Genomic DNA, 17,686 nt, shown 5'->3' on the forward strand with positions numbered 1-17,686 from the left:
AACTGCCGCGTATTCAAATCAAGCGCTGATTTGAATACGTCCGATCGGCGGAAAGGTTCCGTTCCCCGCCTTAAGACAAACGCCATAGACAATACATCGTAATACATCACCAGTAGCGGGAAAACAGGAACGAATAAACCGCATCCATAAAACACGGTTTTGCAGAACTTATTTTAAGGCACTGGTAAATGGGGTAGTTTTTACGACAATTTCTTGCCGGCAGGGTATTGCCGTCAAGACGATTATTAGAATAGTATTTTCGGGCTGTCGTGTATTGCTTATAATACCTACTTCTTGACGCATTACCCTGTCATGCTGGTGAGTACATTCAGCTACCGATATTACGACAATATTGTCATATTTCATGTACCTACCATTAGATCAAGGTCCTCTAGTATGTATTATTGTGACAATTATACCACAGTCTCAGGATACGACTCCGTTATAAATAGATAGCACAAACTTGTGAACTTTTATGCTAAAATCGCAGATACTCATGTCCATTGTGAAGTATAAAGCTGCACTAATGACACATTTTAAAGCCACTTATTTTAATGAGGACACTACATAGCAGGGTTATGTCATTGCTTCTTTCTGTACTGTTATTTTATTTGTTATGCTTTAATTTAATTCTTCATTCATCAAAATTTAATACTGTACTATGTATGTGTAAAAAAAATTTATGTATGTAAATGGCACTAGTGCCGTTAATTCTAAATAAATAAATACATATATATTTCCTTTTCTCTCCGTTACGTAAATATATCATGTATCTGTGTTCGCTACCTACCTAAACTGTTTTAAATTTCGAACGCCATTAAATAATTTCGCGTTTTTGCTTCCAAGTTTATATAATTTTGGTAGAATTATTGCAGGATATCGTTTTTTATGTTATGACTTTGTCATTGCGACAATCTTGTCGGGGCAGGGCAACATTGATAGCCAACACCCGGAAAGACAATTGTTTGGCAGTAGATAATAATAGGCAATTTATTTTTCTAGTTTACCGAAACTATGGTCTATGTAAGTACTTAACCATCCCGTCAGAAACGCGGAGTTCACAGGTTTAATAAAAAGCTACCCACCCATTTACACAGTTTTAAAAATATCGTTTATCATAAAAGTCCCCATTTATCTACCCCCTTTTTCATAGTTATCGATTTGCCCTTCCGTTCCGAGGTTACGGTTGACAAACAAAATACATCAACGCACGGTTGTGATCAAACTCCGAACAAAATAATAGATAAGACATCTTGCTGAAATGATTATTGTCATTATCAACAAAAAACAGACCTCCTCAATCGTTTTACATACAGAATAAAAATTCAGTCATTAATTACCTAATGAGACCTTTATGAAAAGGTACTTAGCGAACATAAGTTAAATTAATGACATTGAAACATGGATAGATAGAACAATTTGTTTACTTATTAGAATAGTGGAGCCACGTATTCTATTTATGGGGATTTACAATAGGAGATAAAAGTACGCCCTTTTCTTTTATTTGTAAGCTAACGAATTCGTACCCGCCGAAACTAGAATGCATCAAATTATTGATATATTCAGTGTAGTTTAGTTAGGTTCTATATTATTATCCAACTTTCATATAACATTATTTCAGGTAGCAAACGGAAGGATTCTGCAATCCGGCAGACGCGCTGTCAAGCCTGCTCTGCATACCGAGGGACGGTAGTTCGTAACCAAATCAGATCAGAGTCAGCGAGGAGATGTGGCCCGGGATAAAGGAGTAGAATGGTGAAGTGGGTGGGGTGGGGATAGGGGGAGGAGGGAGCCGCTACCACCATCGCCTCTTTTCTGCGGAAGAGTTATAGGTGCGTTATACTTACTGCGAGGATCGGGAGCTGTAACTAATAACGTGGGACGTTAGCTGGACACAGGATACATGGGCAGGACTGATGCAATATTGTTATTGCTATTCAAATATGCATCAATGTCACTTACGACAACAGTTGCTGAGAAGAAATTTAGAATCTTTAATCAAAATTTATGATCAACGTAAAGACACGCGTCATTTTTATAGTTGGTAAAAAGCCTCTTTGTGATTTTCGGATAGGGATCGGGAAACGAAAGGAAGGAGGGAGAGTAGTTTTAAAACCCTTTTTCTTCGGTTTTGAGAACATTGTACAAATAAAAATAAATTACGATTTTAGTAAAAAAAATGTATTCGGTAGAGCACTTCACCAAAAACTAGAACAGAATTTACTGTAAATTACTTATTTTGTTTTACATTCAAGAATTTTTTAAATTATAACAGATTTTAATATCTGCTATCTGCTAAGCTATGTTCAATCCTAACTTGTCAAAACTAAAAATTAAACGGTTTTCCGGTGCTCATAAACGAAAAAACAGCTTAAACCAGAACAGCGATGCATAACCGCGGTATGCAATTTCATTTCGTGGGAACTGCCGGTGTTTTCGTGCTGCCCACATGACTAAATAAAATCAATAAAAATTCACAGCAATAATTTGTTGGTTTAACCTTGAGCAAAAAAAAATTTATACATATTTTTTTCCGTTTTTTTGAACATTTACTCCACACGGGGCTTCCGTGATGGAAGGCCCTGAGGAATAAAATTTCCTGGTGGGTCTGTGTCGTCTGTGGGGTTGCTGTGTGGAGGGTATTTTTAAGTAAATGAGGGAGGGAAAGTTTGGAGAAGGAAAAAAGAATGAGGGATGGATAGGAATCTTGGGTCAGTTTTTCCAGGAGTGACGTATGAATCCATCCCTCCCACTGCGGTGCAAGCGTTGGTTCGATCGAGAGAGTCCGGTTGGAGAAGTTGAAGGGCCTCCTTTAACCGGCCTCTCTCAATCTGGCCCACCACACATCTGGTGGATGGGCACATCCACCGCCAAGACCTGAAAAATCCTCACCTCCGTGTACTCGGGCACCCCTGCTAAGTCACAAAACGCAGCGAACCACTTGGGATGATTATCTAATGAATGAATCCCGGGGCGGCGGTATCTATACCCATTTTGTTTAAATTTGTTAAAAAATTGCAGTTCATTTATTTTTATTTTTGGTATTTTCTTACGAAAAACCATTTTTTTATTCTAATATTATTTAATGATTGCGTATTGATTTTTCTTCCGTCAATTAATTTATTATGGTATAATTTAAAACAATAGCGATTTAGTCATCAGCATCAGGCTATATACTCAGGGGCCCTTCCTTTTATGTAATTTGGTTTTGAAATCCTAATACTTTGTACTCGTATTATAAGTTTGGAAGTATTATAGTGTACTTTATATCAATTTTAACAATGTTACAAAGATTACAGGTCCACAAGACGATGCTTGGGGCCCTAGACTGGCTCACTAACCTAGATAATCTCTTCTGATCCCTCCATCATACGGAAGAAAATGATTTACAGATTGACTGGGCTTCCATCGTAACCCCCGATAGTGTCTTTTCCCCACAAAAGACTTCGCCCTTATAACTTTAAGGCTCACGTTTATATAATTAATACTACGTGGACACTTCTTAACAGGTCTTATGAGACCCTTTTGAAGAAAGAAACAGTACCTACATAGTTCACAACATTTTAATCAAACCCAAAGTGCCTGCCGCGGTGCCACACTCGGCTCATTATTTAATCTGGCAATATTTACAACTGTCATTTTTGAAACAAAGTAGGTGTAGGTTCATTTATGCAAAGTACCGAATCCATGCTTTAAGTAAATAGATTGGTTTAATTCGAATTTTTAATAATAATTCAATCTTTAGTTGTGTTTTGCTATCGTCCAAAATAAACTCCATGCTTTTGTGATCAATCAATGAGCTATCGAAGTGTACTTCAACGAATTGTTGAAGTCAATTTTTGATAATAATTTCGACCATTCGTTACAACTCTGAAATGGATATCAAAAAAACAATCGATGACTATGAAAGTCTCGATGAACTCATTTCATCACAAATTGAGAGAAAAAATCATATTACTGAAGTTATGAATCTCATTCAAGATCAGAAGTTTCTAGAAGACGACATAGCATATGCGTTCAGTTTAGTTTGTAAGATAAAAAGTGACACTGCAGTCGCCAAAGAAGAGGTGAAAAAAATGAAGCAGTTGCTTCCCAAGATAAAAATCCTCGACGAAGAAGTGAGATGTTTAGAATCGAGAATAAATTATGCTGAAAGTAATCTTCCCAGCAAATTTAACAAAATATTGACATTAGAAGACGATTACGATAAAGAAAACATTATTTCTGCAGAGGTACTTACTTTCATTAATTGTGTACTTATTCGATAGTACTGAACTTTAAGATATTTATTTAGCATAACGAACTTATCACCATTTTTTAAGCCATTTCCGTGATATTTTTGGCCAATTCATTTATTCTAGTAACACAGCAGCTGATTTGAGTTAATTAATTAAACATTCTTAGTTGATTTGATTTTCAATCAGTTATTTATTTTAGTGGGAACTTTAATAATTTATTGTTAAAATTCAAAACTGTACCACACTGATCCAACTTTCAATATCATTAAGCTTTACCATAAAATTTAAAAACTACAAGTATGAAGGGTGCTGCGGCTTGCACAATGTGAATTTGTATAATTCTACACAATGAAAGTCAAGAAAAAGTCTTCTACTTTCTCTCTCCCAATTTCTAAGCGTTATTACATTCTCATCCCAGTTCCACTCGGTCTGGGCAGTTAGGACTATTATGAAGTTTGACATACATCTGTCCAAGGTTGGTGATTATAACATTATTAATAATAATTCTCTTTTAGGGGACATGTAAAAATGCACTTACTCCATTACCCACCCGAAGACATCTGGATTTTGCTGAAAGTGTTGTCACAAGTGCCCAGAAAGTATTCGTTCATAAGGATGTACAATATCTAACTCAAACTGAATTTTCTAAGATACCAGGGTAAGATTATGATCCTGATTTACAATGTAAACACCATCCTTCAGTTATTCACACATGATTCAAAGTACCTAATTATACACAACATACCCCAATCGCGGATGCCATAGTCTTACTGGCTCAGAGTAGTTGCGACTCTTGTGACGTATTCTCTTTATACTGCTTTTTCACTTACTTACAGGCACTACCGTTGGTAAGAAAAAACAGAAAATTGCATATTTTCAACAGCTATTATTATATTTTACAATTTTTTTAAAACAGACAATACAGAACAGTGTTTTGACTAAAAAATCAGTACCTTAAGCCAAGTATAAATATGCTAATAGGTTGAGCAAAACTGCAAAACTTTGACCCCTGATTCTGGAGAATGACTCCTTTTACTTACCACGGCAGTATTAGAACTTGAGCATAGCAGTCAAGAATGCTGAATTTGGATCTGGTGGATTTAATGTTTTAATATTAGATCTGTATTTGGGTAAAGCACACTGTAGGAATAATTTTAAGAACCACTAATAATGAATTACCATTTTTTTTTAAGTTTGTTATACGAGTAGTTAAGCGCACTTGAAGTGAAATGACACTAAACTGCGCTATATAAATGCCATGTTATTATTATTATTGCCTGCTTGATTTGTCTGAAATGCAAAGAAACTTGAAGAAACTGCCACATTTTTCAAGCGGCATTAAAAACAAAATCTTTTTAATTTCAGATACATGCGTGGAAGGGTGACGTACGATGCGATCAACTCCTTTGTGGACAAAATTAACAAATGTCTCGAAGAAAAATATTCACTTCTGCATACGGCAAAATCTTTGAAGAAAAGAGTCGACCAGGAAAAATTATCAGCATTCAAAAGACAGGAATGTCCAAAGACAAAAGGTAACTAACTTTGTTCACAATATTAACACACTTCCAGCGGGAAGGGTAGTTCTACCTTTTATGCCGGTCCTACTTGTATGGCTGTGAAGGCATTGCTGTTCGATAATTCTATATGAATATTAAATACCAATCTTTTTGTAAGGGTTCTAACTATACATATGTATATTAGGGTGTCCCAGGACATAAGGAAGAATTTTTTTTTCATGAATTTAAATACGCATACCCTCTTATTTTATTCCATTTGATTCCAATAACTCATCTAATAAATATTATTTTGATTAAACACCGGCAACCCGTGCCGACTTGATGCCAAACATATGGTACAGAGTTAATATGGAAGGATTTTCAACTTTAATTTTTGTCGGATAAATAAAATTTAAAAATGCACAAATGTTCAATTATGTAGTATTTTATATTTAAAAATAGTTTATTGATTAAATTTTTTCTTCATAGTTTGTTTTTTACAGTCAGGATAAATCTTCCGGTGTTCCTGAACGCATCGTAACAAAAATTATTTTTGTTCCTCTTCGACCGTGAGATTAAGCCATGAAAATCTTGCATTGACTTAACAGTTCTTTCAGCTGTATCATTCACTTCCCTCAGCGGCGACACCTTCTTTCTGACTTCTTGATACGAAGCAATATTTGACCACATCGTAGGGAATTCGTTAAGAAAACTGGCATCTGTTTTCAGACGATCAAACAAATACTTGTTCTTGACTGAAATGAAGTCGTAAATATTTTTCTCTGAAACAAAAGTCACTAAATTATGTTATGAACAAACACCTCAATACAAAACATAATTTAAACTACCTAATAAACTTACCATACAATTTACCATCAAGATCTTCCTTCGATGGGATGTAACGTTTGTCATTGGTTGATAATTTTTTTTTTTTGATATTTCGAGCATTTTTATTTTAATTGTTTGATCCACAGCGTCGTAAAACAGCGATAAAATAGATCCTTCATCGGTCAAATACCATAACTGCTTACTGAACAGAAATAAAGCTGCCATTGAGATGTTTTCATTAATTTTTTCTTAAGCTTTCATCGATTTCAAAAAGCACAAGTCCTGGTAAGGTGCTTTAACTGCTATAATACATTGTAACCATGGCTTGACACAGGATGTTACTATGAACAGGCAAACGTCTAAAAGTGCCACCTTATCCTTACCGGTAATTTTAAATTGCGCACAAATTAATGATATTTTCAAGGAATAAAGCGCCTTTGCCATCCATCGAGCACCTGGAGGCCGAATCTTAAATTTTCTCGCTGTATCTTCTCCTTAAACTATCACACAGAGCTCTAAAAACTCTCAATAGTCATCTCCAAGTATTTTTGTTGTCAGTGCAGTACGGTAAAAGTCAAGCAAATCATCGATTTCGGAAGCGGTTAGGTGCAATGTGAGACTTTCTCTGTAGCACTGAATTTTATCGGGATCAACATTTTTACAGTTATCTCGAAACTTTTTGAAGAGTGGTATGTAAGAGTTTGTAGTCACTTGACTGATTTTTACTTCAAACACAGCTTTTAATACCAACTATGGCTATATTTGGTATATATTGACAGTTAAATTCACTTTCCGGATATTGTAGAACAAAACTTCAAGAACTTGTCCATTAGATGGCAGTTTAGAACCCGATATTTGGTGTTTTACGACTCCTATTAAAAATATACTATTTTTAGAAGTGCGTAAATCTAACAACATCTTCCCTGAACGAGTGATTTTCGTTTACTAACAAAATAGCAAGTTATTACAAGCTCATCAACACGTTTGCTCGCTGGCTTCTTAATGTACAAGTACTGACATCTTTCGATGCAAGTCGGCACGGGTTGCAGTTGTCCAAAGTAAACGAAATTTTTTTTATAGGAGTTGTGTCATTATTAAAACAAAATTAGAGGGTATGCGTTCAAAAATAACAACTTTAATTTTTTTGGGACACCCTAATGTATATGTATAAACAATGATAAGTGATACAAATCTCCCACTTTCTTATCTTCTTGTCTCTTGTGTGGAAAAATCAATCAAAAGGAACCTGTATAATCAATATATATATTATAAAAGTAAGTGTACAATCTGCGTGCCCACAAAAAACCAGAAACGAATCCCAGTACGATCAAGGGAGTTATATGGTGTGGTAGCCCTCTATCCCCCATCCATCAAGAAGGTTCCTGTTTTTGCCTGAAATGTGTGCTTTTCACTACATAAGGGGTATGAACGGGACCTTATTTAAACCCACTTGAAGGGTGCTAACAATCAACAAAGTATTTTCTGCTGGCCTCCAGAGTACTCCAAACCAACGCATTCAACGCCTGGTGATTGTTTAATAGTAAAGCTTTGTCTATAACTCCTGCTGCCTCTCTCGCATTTCAGCAATCTGGACCCTAAAATACGCTCTCTTATATTATAATATATTTGATGCATATTTTAAAATAAACAATATATGTTTCAGGTAAACGCTTTATAACCCAAGATGACTTAAAGAGCGCCATGGGAGGAAAGATAGACAAGCACACACTGAATCTGATACCAATGCTGAGGCATACAGGCCGCCTACAAGAGGTTCGTGAAGGAGGGCTAATAAGATACATCGCCATCACCGATTAGTCCGTTCTATCACTTCATTTGATTGTCGCACTTTGCCAACATGCTTTTACGTACCAACATATTTGTTCCATACTAATCTTTATGCTTATTATGTATTTTTGATAACCTAGTTTTATGTACACATTTCAAAGTTAATGTCTGCCGTTACGGCTATAAAGATTTTTTTTATGATGCAATAAATTATTTAATAACATTCATGATGAAAATAAAAATACAACCAAATAATTTTCGTTTTTGATTTTTTTTATTAATAATAAAAATATACTCGTTTACTTTAAATGTTCAATATACATAAATTAGGGCATTAGTGATCATACAGCACGGTACAAATTAATATTCATAAATATTAATACCCAAGATTAGCCTTTGATATACAACTTTCTTAGTCACTGCGGTGCTACAACTAGACCACACAAAAAGACGCAAATTTCTTGCCAAGCACAGAAAGGGCATGATTTATTAGAAGTTCGTAAGTGGCTTGCCCCTTACCGTATTTCTTTTTTGGGAAAACACTAGGGAACGGTCTTTTGTTTTTTGGTCAGAACTATAGTAACATTTACACAAAGACAATCTGTACTGACTTAGTTTATGCCAGAAGTTTGCCATTTTCCGAAACCAAATATTTTCAAATAAGTGGTTTTTTTATAACCAAAAAAATTACATATTCGTAACAAATTTATTTATATTGAAAATAATTAGCTTTTCAAGCATTAAATTTTTATAGAAAAATCGGTTAAACATTACAATCATTTGTACAATGACAATAACTGAAAAAAATACACACCATAAAATACTGGTTTTGAAATACCTATGTGTTATGAAAATCAGAAAAATTTCACTGCAAGCCACTGGTGTATGCGTATTTTAAACACTTGAATCACAAAATAACTTTATTTTTCGCAATCATTTTTAGTGATTACCGTGGAGATTGAATATTTTACTGTTAAATTATCTTTTTTTTCCAACAAAATAAAATATTTAATGCTTACTGGCAAAAATTGCGCACTTGGCCAGGCATGCACGGATGACTTTGTCATGGCAACAATTTCGTCACTCTAATGTCACCTACGCATATTTTGATGGAATTTGAAACACTGACTTAAGTCACCCGTGTGCGCCCGGCCTTACTATGACTGGTCACTCCTAGCCAAGAATCATTGTTTGTTTGTATTAATTATACTATGAACTCTTGGAATATCTTTTCCAGAACTTTTTGACGTCATCGTGTCCCTGTTTGGTGACGACCATTGTTCTTGTCCTTTCGTTTTCCCAAACCAGAACACCGAGTTGCGCTGCATGTTCCTTCAGAACCACATAGTCAGCCTGAAATGAATGGAAACCACACAACATGTTAAAAATTATACCATTTTCAAGATTGTATTCAATTACAATAAAATTTAGATTGAATATTGTGGGTGCACTGTCTGAAATTCAAATTACAACTGTTTTAAGAAAAATTACAGGGAAAGATTTAGAGCCCTATTTCAGAGGGACACCAATGTGGCTCCACCAGCGGCGACACGAAACCAAATCCATTTCATTCTATGTTCCCTTACCTAGTGTCTGCTTGGTGGCACCACAATTTTGTGGTGGACATCAGCATGGACAAGTGAGCAGAAAGGCTTTCCGAACAGGCTTTCCGAAATGTTGGTTCAATTAAGGGTAGAAGCCACAATATGGCTCAAGAGCCCTTACGTATAGGGTGTCCTGTATAAAGGTGTCTTCTTTTAAGAGTGTCTTATTTAGCTATAAAATTTTACATTGATTGTCTTGGGGTAAAGTGCACCGACTTCGGGAGGTGATTCTACATGATGGTAGAAGTAAAAGAGATAAACAACTTTTTTCTGAATTCTATTGTTTTTCTTTCATATGAAAATATTTTTCCATGCAAACAATTCAAAGTTTTTACCTAAAAAACTACCAAATTATGGTTGTTTTTCTCTTTTACTTGTACTATGTATCATGTTGAATCACCTCTTGAATATAGTGCACTTTACCAAAGGACACATTTTAAATGAAGAAACAATCCTAAAATGAGATCAATTTTTAAAAACTTTCTTGAAGCAATAATAGCAAGTAAAATTTTGTATATATCTCCTTGTAAATAGCTACCAAAATTTAATATTGAAACTTGAATTAGAAATAATAGACACACTTCTACAAAATGAACTATTTTACTTAGGAATTTTCATGGGCGGTAACGAAATGCGTTCAAAACGTCTAAAACCTAGCTCTACACACTGCACACTGCAGTGCACCTCAAGGAAGTCATTATTTCACTGGACTGCAAATGTAGCCAGCCGCACAATAGGCGTTAAGAAACTAGATTTGTAAATCCGGAAGCTCACCTGAGAAAGGAACTGATTGTAGACAACTCCATCCGTATAGGTGAATCGATTCCTCTCGTTTTCCCATAATCTGATCTGATCCACTACGGTGGGAGGAATGGAGGAGCGACCCTGGGTGTACGTCTCAGATGCCAGCATCTAAAAAACCAACATAAGACAATATACTAAACAAATTGATTAACGATCCATCACAAAAAGCCAAGAAAAATATTGAGAGCCAGAAAGATTCACAATTGTCTCAAAAAGCCTACGACGACAAATCGACAAAGAGTGTGGGAAGATGATTGACAATAAATCGATCAAAGACTGTTACAAAAAACAGAAAAAATTATAGGCAACAAATTGTTTAAAGATTGTCATAAAAAGGTTAGAAAAATATTGACAACAAAAATCAGAGAAAGCGTAAAAATTAGTAGAAGCAGAAAGCCTACATTTACAATATCGATTATGCTTGTGACAGCCTACGCTATAAACCTCACTATATTCTCGTGGCTTGGCCTATTTCAGCATATTGCTCACCATACACTCCCATTCGTAGTGTATGGCGAGCGATATGCTGAAATATGCAAAGCCAAACGTGTGTGACAAGCTTTAGCGTAAAGTGGACAGAATAATATCAAACCTGAGGATGTGAATGTTGTTCTAGATAATTGATTATTTGCTGGGCTGTGATACCTCCGCGTAAAGCCTGGCGGATGGATTCTCTTGTTAAAACGCCCACCACTAAATTGGGAAACCTAAAAAAATTTTTTAGATAAATATAGGTACATGCATTATATAACACACATGCTTAAATTTTACACTGTATATTATTAAAAAAAAAATCAAATCTTGAACCTGCGAAATTTGGCTGAGAGACGAGGGTCTCACCCAAAGATATTAGAAGAACGAGATGTGCTATGAGCAGTTCGTACTGAGTGGAATTGTTTTGCCGAGTGCCGCCGGTTTTGTTCACCAATACTACTGCACACCTTCGCTTGCGCTAAGGTATCCGCACTAATACATAGAACAGATTTCTGTGCGTACACGTCCCGATACCGTTCAAAGTACCCTAATTAGGTAGTACTCCGGCTACGGTCCGGCGGCCAACATAGCATATCTCGTTCTTCTAATATCTTTGGTCTCACCGCTATGTAATGTAGATGTCGATTGAACATGCAGTTGATCATCAGTTATTATAGATATTTTCTAGTTTTGCAAAGCACCCTTCAAGTGATATTTGACAAAATGGTGCAATAGAAATTGGTATAATCTACCATAAGTATTTTCCCCAGAATACTTTATTCAGAAAAATAATTTTTTGGATCATGCGCAACGGCTACTGCGGCACACGACAGAGCTAAAAACCTACCATCTTGATACCGCAGTTGGAACGTGACTAACGAATTTGCAGACAGATGAAATGCCAAATGGTTGAGTTAAAACAGTTCTTCACTACACTAAGGATGGGTTGTTTCACAGAATTTTAACAATTCATCAAATTTCAAAGTTGATTTTCAGGTTCTGTGAAGGTTCTATTCAAGTTCTGTTATTATTTCAGTTCTGTAAATCAACTGGGCCTATAATGATATAATAACAGAACATGAATAGGACTTTCACAGAACCTGCAAATTAACTGTGAAATTTGATGAATTGTTCAAATTTTGTCCGTCTTAGGTCAATGAAATAATACATATAAATGTATAAATTCTTTAACACTCCACATTCTTATATGTATATTGCGATCATATGAAAGACGAATAACTCCCATAAAATACTCAAAATTCAAATCATATTACTTTGGAAATATAAAAAAAGATTAAATAAAACTCAAAATTCAAATCATATTACTTTGGAAATATAAAAAAAATTAAATAAAACTCAAAAATCAGTAAGATGATAAAACAGAACATGATAAAAGAATAGTTTAGGATAAGTTTGTTATTTTCCTTCACTTTTCTTTTGTCATGGAAACTCAAAAATATTGTGATCATACGAAAGAAGTGTAATATGTATGTGCAAACCTATAGAGCAGTTCAGTGAAGAGCCCCAGCAGCGCCACCTGAAGGCTGCTGTCGGTGTAGGCGTACACCCGATAGTTGGTCTCCACCACGATGTAGCCGGTTGGCGCCGAGGGAGTTGCCGCACTGATCGCCTTGGGGGTGGCCCCGCGGGCGCATGCTATGTTCAGCGCCAGCCGGGTGGGGTAGAAGCGGCCCGCCTTGCGCTACAATGAATTGTGATAAGGAAATTATAATATACCATTTCAAGATCACTTTACTGACTGCAAAGTCTAAGAAAATTTTCAAACGAAAAAGGTCTCAAACTAATTTTGTAAGGCAGATATATATATTAGATATTGGTTAGCTGTGCGAAACACAGATGGCATTAGTAGCATTAATTCCGAGCTACCGATATTACAGAGAACTACAGGGTTGTATTTTACTATAGCTTTTCAAGGTCAAGGAGAGAAAATTTTCTACTGTCCTAGAATACAGGCATTATTAGCCCTTTAGGCTAAATTGTTCGCTTTTGGGAACAACTTCGTTGTGTAGCTCTTAAAGTTGTGGTGAAAAATATGATTAAAACGGTGTTAGAAAGAGTTATATTAAGAGTTACCATGCTTTATATTCAAATCTTGAAGTTAACCACAGAAGAAGTAAAATTTTCACGTTTATGAAACCAAATGTTCCGACCGCAATTTACAAAAAACTGATTTCGTGAATTTTTTATTAATTATTGTTATATGAAACGACAAAAAAGTGAGGTGACATTAACGTTTGTAATACATTTGTATAATAAAATATGTGAGTTTTTATGTATTTTTTCTTATCAGTAATTATGGTTAGAAAAAACGTAAAGCGAGCCAGTTTTATTTTTTTTGGTTAACCACTCAGAACATTAGAACGTCAAAAGACGTAAATATGATAATAGCGGTCAAGACATTAGAACGTCTTTTCACGTAAACGCGCGAGATTTTACAAAAATCGATTTATTTCCATCACTAGTATACGGATTGCCATGATTTAAACAACAGAGTATCGATAATGAATAACGCTACGCGTCTGTATTCAAGAATATCTATGGAACGTAGAGGTGCATTATCTAAGCCGATTGAATCTGTCATCTTGTTCGTTCATAATTTATTGCGTTTCTAAATAATTTATTAAAAATATTTTAGTTTGGACGGTTAATATTTTGAGGTGACTAATAGTTTTTAATTATATTTCTTCAATATATAAAGTGTTATTTCTTTATGATACTCAGAAAAAAGTATATTTTTCACGGCTTTGAAATAATGGTAAGCGATTTTTACATATTTTCGACGTTTTCATAAAATGTATATTTAGAAACGCAAATATTTACGTATAACAACACAATGCGATAGTGGATTTCATAATCTTTCCAAAACATTTTTTTAGAATGAGTCTACGTTTCCCAAAAGTGAGTTATGAAGCTTTTAGCAAAACTCGTAAATAACACAAAAATTATCACGTTTTGACAGTTCTCAAAGGAACACATAGTAAATAAAAGTCTTTGTCTGAGAGGTTAAGTTAAAAATTTTAATATTTAAAAAAATATGTTTATTTATAATAATAAAATTTAAAAGAACGTTTCATCACCTTTCAAAACAGTTTTCTGTTTTCGGATTCATTCAGACATATTCCATTTATTTGGATTCTATTGCAAATCAGGAATACTCATGAGACCTGAGGAGTTAGGCTGTCTCTCCAGCTTTCATTATGAATTACGTCTAGTAAAAGGACAAGCAAAATAATATACATAAATAAATAAAACACGGGATACATTCCGAATAAGAAGCATAACATTTATTTTTAGTTACCTTTCTTTGATACACAAGTCCAAATTCTCTGAGATGCTGCAGGAATACTAACATGTTACTGCTCATTTCATCTGTGCTGTAATCCTTGAAAGAAACAAAAACAAATTTTGTAAAATAAACTAATTTCAATAATAATTATCAGTTATGTGGTGGTTTTTCTTTCCATGTGCAGTAAAACTTGTAACAAAGTGGAGTCAAAGACGCTGGAAATAAAATAAGAAGGAAAAGCAGGGCCAGTGCGGTGGAGGCGCAATTGGAGCAGTCCGCTCCGGGCGCTGATTTGCCAAGTAGCGAAGGCGCTGAAAATAACCTAACCCCTAACACAGCACCCTTGACAATTTTACTGGATCAGGGCCAGCCCTGAGGATAAGAATGCTTGAATACACAGATTATTGAATGGCTGAGGTTCAAAGGGTTAAAAAAGATTTTACTTCACATTATCTTTGTAGAAAAAAAAAATTATTCAGAAGCGGAGATATAATTTGTATTAGGTTACCTTTCCAAGTGTGCTGAAGCTGAGCTGGAAGAGAAAAGCCAGGCACTGTGCGGGGTCCAGTCCCCTCTGCCCGGCGGTGTGCAGGTAGTGCAGCAGGAACAGCCACACCTGCTGTCCGGTGCTGAGCAAGAGAAACTGGAAGCCGGCGCGGGTTATCACCGTGGAGTTGTCTTCCGTGTCTCTGGAAATTATCAATTTTTCAGTTATTATCCCTCTTAAAGGTGACATGCAATGGACATGCTCCATGTTCGGCCACTAAACATAATCATTGGCAAGAGCTCACCTGGCCATGAGCCCCGCATGGAGCAATATCCTCACAGCATCCACGCTGATGCCCTCCGTCTGTTGGCTGCCCACCATATAGTGCAGGACGCACTCCCAGCGCTCCAGGGCGTACGCATCCAGGAACACTTCGTCCCTCCCGTGAGGGTCCCTCTCCAGGGTACTGGACATGCTCCATGGTCGGCCACTAAACATAATCCATCGTATTGTTATTACTTTTTATCTGTTTATTATTATATATTATTAATGAAGTATTTTATGTATGACTACCACAACACAGGCGTTAGCCTAGTGTGATAGTCAAAAGAAAATGTACTGCATCATCATGTAAATATTTATTAAATAAAAAAATAAAAATTATCGGATCTTTTAAGATTAAATAAAATACAAAAAAAACAGTAGATCAGAAACATTATTTATTATTCAGCAAAACTTACTGTCAGTCAGTTTCTTTGTGGACATTTTTAAAACTGCAACAGAAATTTTGGTAAACTTTTACCAAAATTTACCATTTTTAATACGCATTTAAAAAAAAACAAAAATATGATTAGTGACAATAAACAACACCTTTTTGCATTACAATTATGAAAAATATTGAATAAAGCCAGATTTTTTTTCATTATAATACTTTTAAATTATTTCTATCATCTGAGTTTTTTATTTACATAATTTGATATTTGTTGGCTAATTTTACAATCAATTATTATTAATTATATTTAGATTTAGCGAACTACATTACAAAGGATACCTATGTGAATTCCACTGAAAATGATCATTTCCATATCACAAGCACAGATTGCACGCATTTTTCAAAATGGTTGAAAAAAAAAGGTTGGCAGCGCCTACAAACAAACGTGAATTATGCGCGAACTTCATATCGCTGTTTTTTTCAAAATGCTGCTTCAGTTGGCAAATTTTCACATAAATTATTATTTACGTAAATAATATTAATTATCAATATTTTTCATAACCGTAAATGCAAAAAGTTGTTGTTTATTGTCATTAAGTTCAGTCAAATGTTTGTTTTTTTTTTTTTAAATGCTTATTAAAAATGGTAGTTGTAAGTAAAATTTTATAATAACAACTATCTCTATGGTCCTGCCGCTCTTTCTGTTGTTACATGCGTCATAATGAGAAAGAGGAAGATTTTATTTTAGTAAAATTTTGTGAGAAAAACCCTTCTATTATGCTACAGGACAAAATTTCTGCGAGCCGAGCCGCAAACTATGGGAAAGGAACGAAGCAACCACAAATGGCGCAAAACGTTGCTTAGTTTGTAAGCTGTTATTCGTTGCTCGGCTAGCGGAAATTTGGTCCTGTTTATAAGCACCATTATATTTCAGCGTGATTATAAGCTGTGTAATTAAAAATAAAAGTTACAATTACCCTCCGAGCAATGCCACCTTGAGATTCTTCTTAAATTTAGCTGAAAGAATCCAGCCCGGTAGCCCACCAGGTATCACAGCCTCCTGCCATACTGACAATTCATTTAGAGATGTGCAAACTTCATTATGCTCTCTGGAAAATCAAATTTTACCTATCAATATCAATTAGAAACATGTAAGATTTAAAATTTCATTTTACTGTTAATTAATAGCATACTTGGAATAGGCTTGTGACGCCCACGACGCCACCACTGCCTGTGGAACTGGTTGTTCTACAAATAGGAGTCGTATCACATAGTGTCTGGCTAATTCTAGAAGATCTCTGAAAACAAAAATGTTACTTTCTTATTACTGCAAATGTGAATATCTGAGTAACTTCATAATTTTATTTAAATGTAACTAAGGTGCCCCAAATTCACTACTTTGCAGCTTTAAAAATCTGTACATTCGTAAAATAATGTCTAATTTAAATTAACGTCTGACCTAACCTATAATTCCAAACAAAGCCAAATCAAATGTGTTTCAGATGTTTTTTAAATAGTACGCACACTTTACTAACCGGTAAACCGCTAAACATATGGTAGGATAACTATATAAAGAATCCAGCATTTGTGGGTTCCTTGTTTTTAAATAATCGTGCAAATCTTTGCATTGTAAGTTCGCTGGCTGTGTCCCACCGGTGCCGGATTTAGATTTGGATTGTTCACCCATGTTAAGGCTAATTGAAAATTGATTCACACAACATTATTTTTCTAAAATGAAAAGTTTCTTATAAGTAAAGCAATACATTATACGCGTCAAATAATATTATTTTCTGCTGCAAATTTGTTGAATGTTGACATTTATTTTTGACATACAATAAACCATAGACATATTGAAAATACAGTATTGCCATATAAATCAACACAGTACATTCCTTTTGTGTGGATCAGTTTACACTAATAATCGGAAATACGTAAGCACCTCTAA

At 35.0% G+C, this 17,686-nt stretch overlaps 2 protein-coding genes across 3 annotated transcripts; one reads left to right on the forward strand and one right to left on the reverse strand.

Annotated features, from left to right (window-relative positions):
- Positions 1 to 3,678: 3,678 nt before the first annotated feature.
- On the forward strand, positions 3,679 to 8,595 carry LOC149416668 (SKA complex subunit 1-like). The gene is made up of 4 exons (XM_089641455.1): positions 3,679 to 4,232; positions 4,754 to 4,896; positions 5,604 to 5,773; positions 8,229 to 8,595. The coding sequence occupies exons 1-4, from the start codon at positions 3,876 to 3,878 to the stop codon at positions 8,381 to 8,383; spliced, it is 825 nt and encodes a 274-aa protein (XP_089497581.1). The 5' UTR covers positions 3,679 to 3,875; the 3' UTR covers positions 8,384 to 8,595.
- Positions 8,596 to 8,630: 35 nt separating this feature from the next.
- On the reverse strand, positions 8,631 to 17,622 carry mrn (general transcription factor IIH subunit 4 marionette). 2 transcript variants are annotated; one of them, XM_089640858.1, is made up of 10 exons: positions 17,277 to 17,622; positions 16,935 to 17,039; positions 16,719 to 16,850; positions 15,334 to 15,519; positions 15,051 to 15,231; positions 14,555 to 14,638; positions 12,735 to 12,937; positions 11,354 to 11,468; positions 10,732 to 10,869; positions 8,631 to 9,706 (listed from the first exon to the last, which is right to left on the reverse strand). In XM_089640858.1, exons 1-10 carry the CDS (start codon positions 17,426 to 17,428, stop codon positions 9,563 to 9,565), a joined length of 1,440 nt encoding a protein of 479 aa, XP_089496984.1. In that variant the 5' UTR covers positions 17,429 to 17,622; the 3' UTR covers positions 8,631 to 9,562. The 2 variants fall into 2 exon arrangements, with proteins under 2 accessions (XP_089496984.1, XP_089496985.1); XM_089640859.1 differs by having other exon boundaries at positions 17,266 to 17,440.
- Between the last annotated feature and the right edge of the window lie 64 nt (positions 17,623 to 17,686).

This window comes from Hesperophylax consimilis, chromosome 16, assembly GCF_061612785.1.
Source record: "Hesperophylax consimilis isolate HC1 chromosome 16, BYU_Hcon_1.0, whole genome shotgun sequence".
NCBI lineage: Eukaryota > Metazoa > Arthropoda > Insecta > Trichoptera > Limnephilidae > Hesperophylax > Hesperophylax consimilis.

What these genes read in the sequence shown, in the direction of transcription:
- LOC149416668 (XM_089641455.1), top strand. Translation starts at nt 3,876, where the DNA reads ATGGATATCAAAAAAACAATCGATGACTATGAAAGTCTCGATGAACTC. An exon ending in GAATTTTCTAAGATACCAGG is followed by an intron (nt 4,897 to 5,603) that starts GTAAGATTATGA and finishes TTTTAATTTCAG; the next exon opens with ATACATGCGTGGAAGGGTGA. An exon ending in GGAATGTCCAAAGACAAAAG is followed by an intron (nt 5,774 to 8,228) that starts GTAACTAACTTT and finishes TATATGTTTCAG; the next exon opens with GTAAACGCTTTATAACCCAA.
- mrn (XM_089640858.1), bottom strand. Translation starts at nt 17,428, where the DNA reads ATGGGTGAACAATCCAAATCTAAATCCGGCACCGGTGGGACACAGCCA. An exon ending in GCGTCACAAGCCTATTCCAA is followed by an intron (nt 16,851 to 16,934) that starts GTATGCTATTAA and finishes TTGATTTTCCAG; the next exon opens with AGAGCATAATGAAGTTTGCA. An exon ending in TTCACTGAACTGCTCTATAG is followed by an intron (nt 11,469 to 12,734) that starts GTTTGCACATAC and finishes AAATTTTTTTAG; the next exon opens with GTTTCCCAATTTAGTGGTGG.